Raw genomic sequence first — 18,279 nt, 5'->3', positions numbered from 1 at the left:
GGTCATCCTCAGGAGAAATGTGTCTGTTACTTATCATTTTCTATGAGCCCACTGTACACCTGTATATACATCTATAGGTCATCCTCAGGAGAAATGTGTCTGTTACTTATCATTTTCTATGAGCCCACTGTACACCTGTATATACATCTATAGGTCATCCTCAGGAGAAATGTGTCTGTTACTTATCATTTTCTAGGAGCCCACTGTACACCTGTCATCCTCAGGAGAAATGTGTCTGTTACTTGTGATTTTCTAGGAGCCCGCTCTACACCTGTATATACATCTATAGGTCATCCTCAGGAGAAATGTGTCTGTTACTTATCATTTTCTATGAGCCCACTGTGCACCTGTATATACATCTACAGGTCATCCTCAGGAGAAATGTGTCTGTTACTTATGATTTTCTAAGGCCCACTGTATACATGCATATACATCTATAACCATGCCTCACTTGGCACATTTCTCCTGATGATGAATTAATTTAAGTTGAAATATTGAGAATGTCAATGGAATTTCTTCGAGAGTATTCTGCTTTTCCATTGGGTCACACTTTTGAATGTATATTGTCTGGTTAAAAAACCTGTACATAGTCCACAAGCACTGCAGCTTTACAGCAGAAAGCCGTGGGTTTTTTTTTTTCTCACTCTAACATTGTAATTGGATCTCTCTTAAGCTGACAAATCTCCCAGGGGTGCTCAATACAAACAAGCACAGGTGCATATACCAAGAGGTACACAAATGTAGGCCATGCTTTTTACACTGTACTTCAATTAAAATTTTGAAATGAACTTTCAGAAGCACATAAAGCCTTAAAAGGATATTTTTAAAGTCAACACTTCAGATTTTTTGGCCCTATGATGTGAATGAATCCATCTGAATCAAGCAAAATGTGTCACCTGCAAAATGTGTCACCTGCAAAATGTCGAACTTCAGGTGAAAAACATGTACATCCCGCAAATCTAAATTTCACACCTGTACTGGTTCACCAACACATTGTGGCGACTTTTTAAAATATTATATATATATATATTTTTTATATTTTTACGCATTTCTTTCACTGATCAGTACCGCAAGAAAAGGTGTGCCTCAAAGAACTATGACACAGTGTCAGAACATGTAACACTGTACGTATACTTTTACCTGTTAATCAACACAAAGATCTGAAAAACCATCTCCTCGAGGCTGTCATACAGGCATTGAGAGAGGTACAGTATAAATGTCCAGTGATCAAGAATGCAAATAGACATGTACATACTTGTGCTTGACCAATGGTCAAGAAGCTTAACAGCCATAGCCAATCTGATTCACTGTTAACCTGAAGACTGATGACCCTACAGGAACAAGAAAACAGTCTGATGCGCCCAATTCACGGTTTTCTTAAAGGCTAATAATACAACAACAAGAGCATGACCATTTGATCAAAGACATACCGATACTGTAGTTCCCCTATCGCCATAACAAAAAAAAAAAAAAAAAAAAAAAAACATTTTGGGGGGCATCAAAACATTCCTTTTTGTTCTTAACCTTTCCCAGCAGGATATCATCCTACCTTCCACACAAACCTCATCACACCTGACTTAGATCAATGAAATCATTCAAAACAAGATCTTGCACGAAATATTATGTTAAATACAGTAATCGAATCCCTAAGCTAGCTACACACAATCTGTAGAAATTACTTCTGTGCTTCTCAGGGTACACAAATTATCAATATCTTAACACATGACAGACCGGTACACCTGAAAGGTTTATTTATTTACTTGATTGGTGTTTAACACTATACTCACGAATATTTCACTTATATGACAGCGGCCAGCATTTGTGGAGGGAGGAAGCTTGGCTCAGGTTGCCCAAGAAGTAATATGTGCCGTACGTGATAAGACATAAATAATTGTCTTAATGGAAGAGTGAGTGAGTGAGTGAGTGAGTGAGTGAGTGAGTGAGTGCTTGGGGTTTAACGTCGTACTCAACAATTTTCTTAATGGAGGATGAATTTTATGAAAAACCAATAGCTTTAACACATACACTTTGACAGAGTTTAAAATACCTATTCCAAAAATGAACTAAACTTTGCAAGCTTTTGTACTGCATTTGAAATTAAAAACTCATTCTGATGAGAATGAGAGATAAAATATATACTAACATTCCAAATAAACAGCAGATTGTTTCGGTATAAGCAGAATTCAATATTCATAAAGCCATAACATAACTGAATATTTCTCTGTTATTCAGGTGTATACAAACGAAAACTATTACAGAATCAGGTGTGCTGAATTTTGCCGAAGATTCTGTATCATGTTATCAGTGATTAACACAGCAAACAATGAGTATCAAAACCTACCCACATTTATCTATTTTACAAACAATAAGTGTAACTCTCAAAATGTTCACAACCTGAATCCAAACTATGATAAGACCTACCTGAGAAAAATGTGGCAGTTAACTCGTTAACACCTATGCTGGGTGAATCAACATCAGAATCCCGTTATCTTGTCAGCAGGTGAGTCTTTTTTGAACAGGTATGTCTAATCGACAGTGAGGAACAGCCTAAATTACAATACAGGCTGATGTCTGCCCAGCACATAAGAATGTAAGAATACATCCGGTTTTCACATGAGACAGGTATGTTCTTAATATCTGTAACGCTATATGCTACCAGTCCAGGTAAATGCTGCATAAACTGGTGAATTATATTGTTATTGTCACTTTGATCGCCTGTTCATGTCAAACACCGAACAACAGGTGTGTTATTGATCTGGTAAGGATGACGAATTTTACTTGTCCCGCAAAACTACACCTTTCTAAACATGAGCTAAGCAGCAACGAAAACTGTCATAAATCGACATCGGCAATACATTAATTAGACACTCTCCCCAAAGTCTGACTTGATAAATCAGCTGCATCAATTCATAACTTCCGGGTAACAGTCTCATGAACAGTTTATACACATCACACTAGTCATTCTCACTAAGCTACCTGGGTCTAACGAGCCTCAATGTCCACACAGCCAAGCATTAAACCTTGTTATCATGAAGGTAGTTCTACAATGAACAGGTAAATACAATTTGACCAGGTATGGTAAGTATCACCTGATCGACACAAGCACAACAGGTTGTCTGTGACCACCATTTAAGACTGTCTGAGTTAAAAAAGGTTACCCGTCCCTTCTTAACAGGACTTCCTCAGAAGATTGCAATTATAGAGATCAGCCAGGTGTGACCTACACTGTACCGTACTCAGTCAATGTGACAAGGTCAAGGGCAGATAATTGTGGATATAAACACCAACACACATGTACTGTCTGCAAGTGATCTTGTGCACGCAACTACCCAACAGTACATATATACATAAACAGTTGTATAGCACGTTTGCATAATATACTCTGAACTTAGGACGTAACAAGTAAAACACGGACTTCAGTCAAGACTGTAATATATACAAATAAAGTATATACACACAGTGTATATAAGTCGCTTGGAATGTGTTCCTGTGAAGAAGAACACAACTAACAAATATGAACTCTACCTGCATGTACATGTTAGAAGTAAAAGTGAAATGAAATTGTCTCCAGACACATGTGTTGTTAAATACCAACCAATCAAATCATTAAGTAAACGCACCAAACTGTACACCTAACAGAATGAAAGTTTAAACACTTTGTAAAATACATGTCAGAGTTCATACATGCTCTTACTGATTACTGACGTACAGAAGAACAGCTATACAAATCACGAGAAGGAGGGGGTGAGGGTGGTTGGATGAAGTAAATACATGTCAGAGTTCATACATGCTCTTACTTATTACTGACGTACAGAAGAACAGCTTTACAAATCACCACAAGGAGGGGGTGAGGGTGGTTGGATGAAGTAAATACATGTCAGAGTTCATACATGCTCTTACTTATTACTGACGTACAGAAGAACAGCTTTACAAATCACCACAAGGAGAGGGTGGGGGTGGTTTGATGAAGTAAATATATGTCAGAGTTCATACATGCTCTTACTTATTACTGACATACAGAAGAACAGCTTTACAAATCACCAGAAGGAGAGGGTGGGGGTGGTTTGATGAGGTAAATGCATGTCAGAGTTCATACATGCTCTTACTTATTACTGACATACAGAAGAACAGCTCTGCAAATCACGAGAAGGAGAGGGTGGGGGTGGTTTGATGAAGTAAATACATGTTCATACTTGCTCTGACTTATTATTGACATACAGAAGAACAGCTATACAAATCGGGAGAAGGGGTGGAGGGGGGTTTATGAAGTAAATACATGTCTGAGTTCATACTTGCTCTTACTTATTATTGACATACAGAAGAACAGCTATACAAATCGGGAGACGGGGTGGAGGGGTGTGTGTGGGGTGAGGGGGTGGTGGGGGGTGTATGAAGTCAATACATCAGAGTTCATGCTTTTGGAGAGGAGGGGAGTAAACGTCACATACATATCCAAAATTACATTTTCTTCTTATACATACATGTCCCGTTGAAACATTAAACAGCATGCACTCACAAATGCATCATAATTAATAGGAAATATAAACTTACATGTAAATCCTTCTTGCTCTCTCAACCAAAGCTTTTAGGCATAGAAAACTGCATTTTTTCTTTATTTCTCAATACATTTACATGTATAAACATTATACACAAGAATAATGACAGTTAGTGACAAAATAAAACTAAAAATATATTTTCCCAAGCACTTCCGTGCATATATTCAGCCTACACAAGTATGTATGTAAATACCTGTTGTAGTAAGGTGTCATCATTATTTACATGCACTTATAGTCGTATCATAATGAACCAGAAATACAAAACTCTTCCACACACCAAAGCTTTTAAGGCAGAGAAATCTCCACAGTTTCTTATTAACATATTTCTAAACCGAAAGATTATACACATCAGCTAAAACTAAGTATTTTATACAAATTTCCCTGCACTTGTACGCATGTGTTCAGATTATGCAGGTATGTATGCAATTTCCTGCAGTTGCAGGATGTAACCATTATCTCTGTCGGTGATAAAATATGTAAAACTGGAGCGATCTGGCCATTAGCACGAACAAATGTTACAATGTTCAGCTGAAATGATGAACAATGTGGCATCCTTGCCTTCACAATGGTAACTTGGATCCAAGCTGGATTGGCCACTGTGCTCTTGTAATACAGGAATACTACAGCGAGACAATAGAGCTTGGACCAGAGTTACTTTAAACAGGAAAGGATCTGTATTATGTTCTGGAAACAAGAACGTCAGGAATCTGTATTAAAAGTAGCTTTGATAGAAAGGCTGCCAGAGGCAATGGGAACCTGTCAAACGCCAGGCAGGAGGACCCTGACATCATTTCATTTAAGTCAAACATTCCTTTACCAGCTCATCATGATGTCACATCAAAGACAGAACTATGTTATAATAAGAAACTGATACAATGTAACTTGTATCAGTTGGGCTACAACCCATTTCCCCCCTGTATCAAGACAGTCCAAAGCTGTGAACTCATTTGTTCTTTCCTTTATTACATCACAATTATCGGTGTATGTGTGCTCACAAAACATATATGAAGCACACAAGGACTGCAATGTTACAGAAGAGAATGATACGTTTTACGTCATTTGGACCTCCTGTGTCGCTTGTCCTTGACTCTCCCATTGCTCAAGGTCCTTCTTCACACAAGTGACACCTCACATGATTAACAAATATGACGCCTTCCCATTAACTTTCAGAAAATCCAAAAAACACTTTTCCTGCATTAAATTAAAAAGTACAACCTTATTGGACTATTATACATAATTTCATCAGTCAGTATTGTTTCTAACTGAAAAAAATTCCTGATGCCAAGATACATCAATACTTAGTCCATTTTAATTCACATGGCAAAGTTTATCAGTTGTTTATTTATTTATTTGATTGGTGTTTTACGCCGTACTCCAGAATATTTCATTTATGTGATGGCGGCCAGGATTATGGTGGGAGAAAACCTGGTAGAGCCTGGGGAAAACTCAGGACCCTCCGCAGGGCTGCTGGTAGACCGTCCCACATACAACCGGAGAAAAAGCCAACACGAGCTTTTTTCATAAGTTTTTGGGTTGATTCTTCAAACCTTTACTGGTTAAAGTAATCATGATGGGGGGGGGGGGGGGGGGGGAGGTGTTGTTGGTGGGTGGTGGTTACAAAATATAAACCAAAACATATAAAGAAACATTTCATCTGAAGTATTATTTTTTTATATATTATTAGTACACATGTAAAACACCATTTTTTATCTTTATCCAGCTGAACTTTTTTTTTCACCTGACTATTATTCAGTAATGTTGTAACAACCTAATACCTAACATTCCATGGCACTAAAAATCTGCCCGGGAATAACATCACATATACACCTACACACTCGTGTCATCTTTAAGCTTATTAAGCTTACATCTTTACACCCAGTGAATGCACAAACAATATCGGATATTTCTGTTTGGTTTAAATGACATGCATCAAGGATTTCGCAATCCTTTACCTACACACAAACATGCGGAACTTTATTTATTTATTTATTTCATTGGTGTTTTACGCTGTACTCAAGAATATTTCACTTATGTATCAGTGGCCAGCAATATGGTGGGAGGAAATCCAGCAGAGCCCGGGGAAATCCACAACCACCCGCCGGTTGCTGCAGACCTTCCCACTTACATCATTGTGAAGTGCTGGCGCGCTAACTCACTCGGGCAGAACTTATGGTCTTTCTCTTTCAGGTAATTACTTTGCAGGGTCTAGGCCATTTGGCCTGCAGAGGAGTCATCCATATTTGCCATAAAGTCTACCTGTCAGCTACCTCTATTGCTGTAAAATCTGTACCCGACACTTCAGGTCCTTGGCTCAAAAGCCGGAGTGGTCTCAGCACTAGAACCTGTGCTATAAGGGTAATATCTACAACTATTTTAGCTGTGAAAATCATTTGGACTCCCAAACTTATCAAGCTGTATTAAAATGAATGAGTGAATTGAAAGAAAAAAATTAAAACTTACAAATAAGAAGTTTCATTTAATCACTTAAAAGTTCTCTTAAAGCATATTTTGAGTTTTTATAAGATTTCTTTATGCACCGTCACATGACCTTCAACATTAGGGATCAGAACCTCTAATTTTTTTCTAGACACAGCCCTGGATATAACCAGAAAGTGCAATTCCTAATACAGATCATACTGTTACTAATGCCCTTTTTAATTCATATACCTGTATTACCACACAGCTGCAAAACCCAACAAAACAGCAAACATGCCATTTTTAGTATTTATTTATTTGATTGGCGTTTTACGCCGTACTCAAAAATATTTCACTTATACGACGGCGGCCAGCATTATAGTGGGAGGAAACCATGCAGAACCTGGGAGAAACCCACGACCATATGCAGGCTGCTGGCAAACCTTCCCACTTACGACTAGAGAGGAAGCCAGAATGAGCTGGACTTGAACTCACAGTGACAGTATTGGTGAGAGGCCTCTGGGTCATTATGCTGCACTAGCGCGCTAACCAACTGAGCCACGAAGCCCCCCCCCCCCAATTTCAGTACATAAAATAACTCTTAATGTATATAATATAGAAAACCTATGGAACACTGAAGCACCTCAAGTTTTAGAAGCTCTAAGTGCAGTGATTTTACACATAGAGTTCATGCCCCCAAAATGTTCAGGCAGATAGACAGGCTGATGGTATACCATAACAGAACCCATCATTAATGAAGGGCATATAAAGAGCTACATTTTTGCAATGCTTTTTAAGTAGCGTAGTGTGTTAAAAGGCCATGATCATTCACTGATTTTTATAAATACAGTTACAAGCAAACTTTAAATATGAAAGCAAACTTAAAATGTGAAAACAAACATTACAGAAATTTAATTGTTTTTGTTTTTTTTTGTTTACCTGCTAATTCATCCAGCTGATCAGATAATGAATCCGTCTTCACGTAGCTCATTCTTGTTCAAAGACAACCAAAACTTTCTGTGATCCAAACACCATAACTTACAGGCTCAAACCAATCCAAGCTACATGTAGCAAAATTCCTTGTCCCAATTTTTTTTATTCTAATTTTGTAACCGAGCCCACATTTTGTTGGAAGCAGACTCAACCAGTGTGTACCAACCCCTGAGTCCTGGGTGGCTTTGCTGGTAACCCAAGGCTTGTTTGGAATTGGCTTGAGTTGTTTCCATGAACATAAATGGTATGTAAACAAATCAAAATCAATGGTTCTGCCTCCAGGTAAGTACTGTTGATACAGGTAGCCTCTATCCCTGAGCTATTTGATGCAAATCACACACATCATGTGGATTATAAATTATAAACGTCCGACTGAGATAAATTTTGATCCTTAAACTATGTCCTTTAGATCGTTGATGGTCGAGATGTAGGTGCCAGAGCAAGCTACACTGTAAAATGCTGAATGTCAGACCGTTTGGTATCACAGTGACCGAGCTGGGAATGACGGAACCAGCTATAATCCTGATTGTCCAGCAATTCTGAAGCGAGTGACTTAAGAGATCATAAATGATCTATTTCAGTAAAAATCCTGACAGTCCAGTAGTCTGGAAATCACAGTGATATCAGGGGTTGTAAACCATTCAGGTAACTAGGCTGCGGAGCAATTAAGCTAAAATCCTGACAGTCCAGCAGTCTGGAAATCACAGTGATATCAGGGGTTGTAAACCATTCAGGTAACTAGACTGCGGAGCAATTAAGCTAAAATCCTGACAGTCCAGCAGTCTGGAAATCACAGTGATATCAAGGGTTGTAAACCATTCAGGTAACTAGGCTGCGGAGCAATTAAGCTAAAATCCTGAGTCCAGCAGTCTGGAAATCACAGTGATATCAGGGGTTGTAAACCATTCAGGTAACTAGGCTGCGGAGCAATTAAGCTAAAATCCTGACAGTCCAGCAGTCTGGAAATCACAGTCATATCAGGGGTTGTAAACCATTCAGATACCTAGGCTGCGGATCAATTAAGCTAAAATCCTGACAGTCCAGCAGTATGGAAATCACAGTGATATCAGGGGTTGTAAACCATTCAGGTAACTAGGCTGTGGAGCAATTAAGCTAAAATCCTGACAGTCCAGCAGTCTGGAAATCACAGTGATATCAGGGGTTGTAAACCATTCAGATAACTAGACTGTGGAGCAATTAAGCTAAAATCCTGATAGTCCAGCAGTCTGGAAATCACAGTGATATCACAGATTGTGAATGATCCACATCAGAAAGTTTCAGAGTCAGGTCAAGTTTAATTCCTACAATCCTCCAATATTGGAAATCACAATATCCTTTCAGAAATCATAAATGATCCACTTCATTACATCCTGGAGACAGCCAAATCCTACTTCTGATCACAGGTCAGCTGTAAATTTTTAGGTCAGCTGTAAATGTTCAGGTAAACGATCTTTCCTACATTACAACCACACCTGATTTTCATTGAATCCTCTTGTCAGTTATATTAACACAATTCTGTTCACGTCAATCCTCCAATCCTTGAATACACACTGAAGATAAACCTTGTGAAGTTTCACCTGAACACACACTCCACCTGTACACTAAGTTTCTCTGGGGAGTTATCTCAATGTATATGCATTATTCAATACTGGTATCCATAGTAGAAAGAGTGTGTACTGTGATATGATGTCATTCGCCTCAAATCTTCTTATTGACATCAAAAATCCTGGAGCAATTCAACATAATGTAACAATGCTTGCCGAACGAGCAGCCTATTCGCTGTAGGCTTGGACAACACAAAACACGTAACATTTCCGTACAGTGGCAGATTCAGCTGTACCTATTCAATACGACGTGTTCTCACCCAGGTAAAACGACAGTCTGACCTCACATGGAGAAAATCGTGTCTCAGATCACAATGGTACTGAATAGTGACCAAAATACTGCCACACAAAGTAAAATGTTCTTCCACAGCCTTAAACTGTTTACCTGCAAACTGTATTTTTCTCACCTGTCCTGCTCAGGTATATATCACAGTGCTTTTAACATCACATCCTTTCAACTCAGTCAAATGTATATATACATACACACATTAACAGGTAAATTCACACCTGGTTTCCCCCAGGTAATGGTCAATTCCCCTGTCAGGTAATGACGTTCCTGCTATCACGTAATGTCACATTTCTTACCAGGTATATGAATATAGTTTTCTTCTCAACAACATATTCCACTAAAGTTCTTAAAAGTCACTGTTTTTTTTTCTTTTCATACAAATAACTTTAACTGTTCTGAAGATTTTCCTTCTTCCTTTACCAGGTCACTTACTTTTTCCTTCGAGGCAGCTTTTCAGTGTCATATTTTTCAGGTAACAAAACAATGAGGCTAATAACCTTTTAGATCACCTGATATTAGCTCCAGGTATTACGTCCATTCCTTGGTTGTATGTTTACCTACACGCACCTGTAAGGTTACAACTACCACGTTCCAAAAATAGGTTCTATTTAACTAAGGGTTGAATTTGCCCACCAGAAACTGTATTTAAATCCATGAGGCCCTTACATCCATGTTACTTATTCAATCCAGTCTTGCTGTGTCATACACGAGCTCTCACTGCACATGCAAAATAATTACCTGTAATCAGAGCTTAACTGTGCAGGTAAGAATATAGTTACCTGTAACTACTCCACAAGTACTGAACAGAAGGCAGTCTTTCACAGAAAAACGAAACACCCATAAAACAATTACTTGTGATTAGAGACTTCAGGAGGTATGTGGCTGAAGAGAACACATGAAGACTGCCTCCTGTCACAGGTGACTAGGCAGGTGAACATGATCACCTGTAATTAATGCTTAGCATGTAAAGATAGAAACAGGTGAATTAAATCAGGGAAGTTCTTTCTTTTCATCTTATCTTTCATCGCTAAATAGCTCAGTTTCCAGGTGTAACATGCCTATAAAGATTCACGTGAATCTGCCCAGGTAATGACATCCTCTGGAGAACCAATCATGCCCGTTATCATTGTCAGTAGAAACACAGGTAAGTCCAGGTAACCTACATACTCATTGCTTAACAACCAAACGCACGCTTTATGTACTATTCCACCCAGACGATCAGCTCAGTGTGTATCACAACCAAGTGTTAATGTCAGAGGCATCGGGGATCACGCAGGTTAATAAGCAGGTATAGTTTCACACAGAAATCAAAAAGTACATGGCATTGGTACGGGATGCCAATATCACTAGTACTTCATGTATGTCTGGCTTTCTTGCACGTGTGAATGCGTATTAAACTCACCACCCCTCAGGCACGCGTGGGAGACTAACAGTAAAAGCTCCGTAACACGCACTAGTGAAAAGTTCAATACATGTATGTATGTACTGGCTCTTCTCTCCCAGTCTAGACCGAGTCCTGCAGGCTGACAGACTGATCAGCTGGATATTAACCAAGGCACTGATTAGAATAACTGACAGCAGCTGTACACATCGCAGTGCTGGGGGGTGCCTTGGCTTCAATCTGTTACACACACCTGGAATTTACCTGGCCCTAAGTTATTATGGTCCAAAGCTGGCAAACATAAGCTTAAGGTGTTAACTTTTGCTAGTGAACTAGAGGGTGCAGGTTTCTCCTGTTCATGATCTGTGATGAAACGTCCTGTGAGTTTTAGAGACAAGCATAAATCTACGCTAAGAATTTCCAGCAGTTATTTAATGAAAGGGTTTGTAAAGCCTCTGCGGGCATAGGTGTGTCCCAGTGAGTGATGTCAGTTTCTCAGATGCCGTATCACACTTGAAATCTGTTCCTTGATTAAAGGGTGTTAAGCCTCTCTCAGTAAGCGTTGTAGTCAGTCAGCTGTCTCAATCCCCTGCAGGGTGAGCTCTTTAGTGCACACATCAAACATGTAATCCAACCTGGCTCCTGATCATTAATGAGGTCAGGCATGATCTTAACTTCAGATTGATAAAGTTTTATACATTCCCTTTAATTATTTAAAGTGACTGCTGCAGTGACTGTAAAACACTTTCAACACACCTGTGAATCTCACAACCAATTCAACTCCCATAACAGATTTAAATCCATATCCGTGCAACACCTGCACATCAGCAACAGTCAACTGTGGAAAAAAGATTCCAGGTGTAAAAGCATCAGATAACATTTAACCAGGAAATGGACTTGTTATAATATGCTCCGACACACAGGGTAAACGTAAATCCCAAGCAACAACCATTCACAGACCTTAATTAAGGTCACATGTGTCAGGTAGGAGAAGTTGGTGAATATACCAAAGTCTCCAGGATATGTATACAGCCAACAAGGGACACACCCGTAGTAAACAGTCACTCTACTTCTCAGTGTCTCTGCATCAATACAAGCCAGCCAGGTAAACTGTACAAGGTAAATATACTGCACACCTCAAATGCAGCCAGGTAACTTCAGGCACTTTTCAATAAACTGTGATGATGAAGGCAAGCCTGTACAATTCCTCAGTCAGGTAACCACTGGTAGTATTAACTGAGCTTGGAGGAAGATGATCAATAAAACAGCTAAGACAAGTCTGAACCATGTCTTACCTGTCCAAGAGTCATTAGGATTCTTCCCTAAAAGCACAGGTAATTTCAGGTATCCACAACAACAGATATTCCTACTGTGCTATTCTTGAGCTTGGGGAATCATCAATATAGAACTGGCCAAGTCTGAACCTTGTATGTCTGTATTATTTGCCCACGAGTTATTAGGATTCTTACCTAAAACACAGACAATAACAGGTATCCACAATAACAGGTATCCACAATAACAGAAGTTCTTGCTGTACTATTCTTGAGCTTGGAGAACCACCAATACAACACAGGAGAAGTCCGGAGCTTGTTTCACCTTTCTAAGAGTCGTTAAGGTTCCTGCGTAAAAGGACAGGTACCCACAATCACAGGTGTACTTACGCTTTCAGAACCACACATTACAACCGCCTTGAAATCATACCACTTAATATATCGACCTGTGTCCATATAGCCTAGATTTCTCAGGTAAATCGACAGGTAAGTTCAGGTATTAACAATCACAACTGCCGAACACAAAAGGTTTTATGGAGCTTTTAAAATCCACATACTGGAATCAACGTTGTAGTATAGGTTTACCTGTACTACCTGTGGCTTTTTAAGCCTATCAGGTGTAACCAGGTATGCTAGGTGAGATAATGAGAAAACTCAGTTAACCTGGCTGTCCTTGGCCACACAATAACAATAGTGACACAGATTTAAATCCAGTCCGTATAACACCAGGCCTGACCTCATGAAAACCCGATAAAATAGAAACTGCAATGTCACTATACTTCCCTATACCCCTCAAAATACAAGTTGTCCCTGATGAAGGTACTAATCCTGTTATAGGCAAGGTTTAATCCTGCTTAACCTCACAGGTAAGAGATAAGTCACACAGTATTAGGGATTAAGCATTGACAGTGCTGAAACAGGGTTTTGAAGCATTCCAAGGCTTGGTCAAATCTGTGACTAAATTAAGTCTTATTAAAACTTGGATTGTCACACCACTTATGTTAAGCTTATATGTTTATAGCCATACACTTAAAAGCATATGTATACTTTAACGTCCAACTGTTACGAATCATCTCCTATATAAGTCATCTTAAGAGCATATAAATTTATACCATAGGGGTATACTGTAATAATAATCTAAAGATAAAATTTCCGGTCTGTCAAATTTGATTTATCAAGAACACACACAGTATGCCTACAGAACTATGTGCCAATAGGGAACAGAAGCACTTTGATAATAGAATAGTGCCAACATATTAACGCTAAAATGTTTAGCAATATCCAAATCACACCAAGACAAACCTTTAAAAATCAAATGATCATCTTCCTTTCCTTGAAATCTCTCTCCAACACGTCCAGAAATTAAATGATCCAGTCATAATACATGTATCTACAAATCTTGAACAGTCTTAAACACACCTAAACATCAAAAGATCCAACAACAGATTGTTTTCCTTGAACCCACTCTCAAATATCTCCAATATACAGTACATGTATGTGCATTTTGTCTTAAACAGTTGCAAATTTCCATGTGATCTTGGACTGGCCGACAAATGTTTCCCTTCTCATAAACTACAAAGATATTCCTTGACAACCAATATGTCACTCTATACACACTGCCTACAACACCATCTTTTCTCAGACACGTGTCCAATATTAATCAACTAATCCTAGGTTTGTCTTATAATTCGAGCTTCAATAATCAGCAACGGGCTCCTGATAATGAATCATGACCGTGCATTATACACACAAACCAGGGCTCCACTTGCTCTTGCACAAACTCTTACCACAGGCCCCGAGGTGAAGGCATAAAGTACAACAGATTTCTGGGTGAACGATGCCACTGTTCATTAATAATGAAGACATGGTTGTCAGGTGATGGCAAATCCAGCAGGCACCTGCTCTAAGTACATTAGTACAATACACCTGTACTATATACCCTCAAAATCTGCAAACAAGATTATATTTTTACTGGTGTATAAAAGTCTTCAAATGTAACTCTTGGTGCTGTTATTCTGGTAGGATATCATCTTACCTTCCAAGCACACCTCAGAACATCTTCTAATGGATCAAAAGAACTCGAAGAATCACAAAAAAAAAATGGGTGAGTGAGTGAGTGATTGGGGTTTATCGTTGCACTTAACAATTTTTCAGTGATATGATGACGAAGGAATCCTTAGAGTGCATCTAATGTGCCTCCTTGTTGTAGGACAGATTTCCACTGCTCTTTTATCTAGTGCTGCTTCACTGAGATGCCTTACTGAAGGCAAGTAAGCCACCCTGCCTGAGCCATTATACTGATGTGGGTCAACCAGTCATTGTACTTTCCCCTTCATGCTGAACGCCAAGCGAGGAAGTTACAACTTCCTCTTTCAAAGTCTTAGGTGTGACTCAATCCAGGGTTGACCATGGTTCTACTGCTCCCGAAGCGGATGCTCTACCAGCTGTGCTATCAGGGCTGGTCAAAAACACAAGTAACTTAGTACTGGACACGAGCTCTACCAGGTAGGTACACAGACAGTTGTACAGAGTTGACTAGATTCATATACACTGAACACACATGGTAACCATAGCAATCAAATACCAAAGACTCAAAGCTCAGATTCCACATCAGAAAGGTCCAGCAGGATGTAAGGAAACCTACAATTTGCTAGGTCAACAATAATGAATACATCTGAAACAGTGAGAGCGGTTTGATTTCTCATGTGTACGATGCCGCTGTTTGTCAGTAATGAAGATGTGGTTGCCAGGTGATGGCAAATCCAGCAGGCAATTCCAAACAAACCTCAAAATACCATTCAAATATCAATACAACTCTCAGAATCAGGCCAAATGAGTAACTTAGTCATGAATGAAACTTTAAGTCAAACACAGAACCAGTCAAATTTTAGACAAGCATGGTCCAACCAACACAAAGAGTGTCCACTGATTAACTGTTATCTAATGACCTAAAAGTTTTCACTTGCGTACATAAAGAAGCAGCCTAGTTGTCACATGGACAGTTTTATTTATTTGATAGCTGTTTTATGCCATATACTCTAGAATTTTCCACTTCTATATAACAGCAAGTTGTATGGGTGGAAAAGATGTGAACACCTGGGGTAGACCACCACCAACAGGCAACACAAGGGCAGATATCAATACCTACATGCATACATACATATATCAAAGGTTCTGTATACATACATGTATATACATATATCAGTATATGGATGACAACAGGGAAAGCTCACACGGGTGTGTACTTTAGGCAGGCATATATTTACATAAAGCTTTATCAAATAACACCACCACTTATGTAGTATTAGCTCATGCTCCCAATGATATAACACCAGGCCTGTCTGGCCAGGGGGTGAGAAAAAGTATAATAATACTATCACTAAGAGACCATATCACATGGATCCATCTGAAAATCAATTCACCACAGCGGTTAGTGGCATCTCCAATGGCAACCCTTCCTACCTGTGGTGAATCTATAAGCAGACGAGCAGCCGAGCACGAAAATAACAGTGTGTATATATTTTTTTGCGCCGGTAATCAATTTCGAAAGTAAGTCTACATAAATGTGGGGTCAATAAGGTTTTAGTGGAGATAGGCTCACTGGTGTCGCTGAGTGCACAAGTACTTTTACCTCAATCCTTTTTTTTTTTTGAGTTATTTATTAATATTTATCCTTTTCACTGTTGCTTAAAGTCAGGCTCAAGACTAATACGATGGTGGTTAGTTTTACGAGTGGAAGAAACTGGGATGGCCGTGATAAACCATCAACCTTTGGTGAGTTAATGGGGAACTTTCCAACATGCGACACACATCACATCATATTAGTGGAAATCTGGGGTTCTCCATCAAACTTCCATCAAAGACCTCACAAGAGACTAAAGAGAGGAGAGACCACATTGCCACCAAGTCCCCGGCATCAACAGAAGCAAAGGGAATGTCGAAAATTCCTTATCTAAGATCATCAGTATTGAACAGATGTCTCATGTAGCTAAGTACTTGAAAGGTAAACAGCTTAAATACATGGACAGAGCAGCCATTCTCTCTTGTTTTCCATCAGAAATAAAATTCATTAGCAAAGGGGCTGTATAATTATTTGAAGCATTAACATTCTATATAAGGTTAAATATTTGAACGTGTAGTTGAGAATTCACAGTACACAGGGTGTCTCACATTTTAACAGCATCGTTCTTTACAATATGTCCAAGGTTCTTGGTGGTTTGGCAGTCATGATCATTCGAAGTCACGAGAGCAGTGATAAACACCAACAAATCCATCAATTGATCATTCCACCCACAAATGTAAATACGTCGCAGTAGTTGTCTTTGATAGTGAGATTAATTAACAAGGTGTAGGTCCTACCTCACGTTACAACATACATGTAGATTGACAATTAACAAGGTGTAGGTCCTACCTCACTTTACAACATAGATTGACCCATACACATTAAAACATCATTTACAAGTATTCATTTCTCATCTATACCACCTGCCACTCAAAGCTTGGGCGTGACGTTCAATGTGTCAATTAAAGCTCACCACATTATCAGGATTAAACCCCTTGTGCATACTGTTGAGAAATAAAATCCACTGCATCCAGGGGCTGGAAGAGCGGAGTACAAAATGTAATCTATAACGGTAAGTCAACGCAACACTGTTATTACACAATACTTCTGCCACATGGCAACGCGAGCTACACTGTGCAGTGTCAACGGGTAAACAGTGGACACAGTGAAATGTGAAAAAAAAAAAAAGGAACAGTTATATCTGAAGGCAGATGTGTACACACCAGTCAGCTGTTGTATATAAATCTTATAAACCATTTACCTATTAGCACTCATGGGGCATTTCCACTGAGTTAAGACAAAACTTCATCAATATGACTGAGCCTATAAACTTAAAAACATGAACCAAAAATCCATTATCCCATTAACAGTGTTTCCTCGCTTATTTATCTTCTTTTGCTTTTTTCTTTTTTTCCTCAAGAAGTGTGAAACAAATTTCAGTCTTATATTTTTAATCCCCTATCACTTGATCACATCAAGAGCAAGTTTCATGGACTTGCATAGAAACTGTGACAACATCCTTTTTCTTATTACCAGAGCACAGATCTGACTTCATCGACTTGCATAGAAACTGTGACAACATCCTTTTGTCTATTACCAGAGCACAGATCTGACTTCATCAACTTGCACAGAAACTGTGACAACATCCTTTTTTCTATTACCAGAGCACAGATCTGACTTCATCGACTTGCATAGAAACTGTGACAACATCTTTTTTTCTATTACCAGAGCACAGATCTGACTTCATCGACTTGCATAGAAACTGTGACAACATCCTTTTTTCTATTACCAGAGCACAGATCTGACTTCATCGACTTGCATAGAAACTGTGACAACATCCAGATCTGACTTCATCCGATCACAAAGTCATCCAGCAACAAATGTAAATGATACAGCTTTCTGTAATGCTGTGACAATGCGCACACTGATTTAATAGCAGTAACTCACGGTAAAACACATTGTACTAGACTGGGGACGGATGCGAGTAAATTAATGTTTTTTCCCTTACATACACACACTGTTCAACATGTCAATTCAGTGAGCTGATCGCCTGACACCACAGTGTGTTGTGACAATAAGACCACAGCTGAGTATGCACAATGTAAGCATGATATCACACGACTTCATACAGTTTTACAGCTATTTATTTCTTCCTTTTCAACATGAAAAATCAATTTACAATACATACTAACAAGAACAAAAAATAAG

General features: G+C 38.9%; 1 protein-coding gene across 9 annotated transcripts in view; it reads right to left on the bottom strand.

Moving 5' to 3' along the window:
• Positions 1-18,279, bottom strand: part of LOC135464794 (trafficking kinesin-binding protein 1-like) — an 82,885-nt gene that overhangs the window by 22,619 nt on the left and 41,987 nt on the right. Inside the window, exon 1 of one of the 9 annotated variants that reach the window (XM_064742346.1) lies at positions 7,911-10,858. The exons of 7 other annotated variants lie outside the window; for them this stretch is intronic. In XM_064742346.1, the coding sequence (XP_064598416.1) occupies positions 7,911-7,962 (52 nt within the window). In that variant the 5' untranslated portion in view covers positions 7,963-10,858. Of the gene's footprint in view, positions 1-2,421; positions 3,639-7,910; positions 10,859-18,279 lie in introns of those variants that run through there. One more of the 9 variants, XM_064742351.1, reaches the window with a different exon arrangement.

Source organism: Liolophura sinensis, chromosome 4 (genome assembly GCF_032854445.1).
Source record: "Liolophura sinensis isolate JHLJ2023 chromosome 4, CUHK_Ljap_v2, whole genome shotgun sequence".
Taxonomy (NCBI): domain Eukaryota; kingdom Metazoa; phylum Mollusca; class Polyplacophora; order Chitonida; family Chitonidae; genus Liolophura; species Liolophura sinensis.
This window is presented reverse-complemented; position numbering and strand designations above follow the sequence as displayed.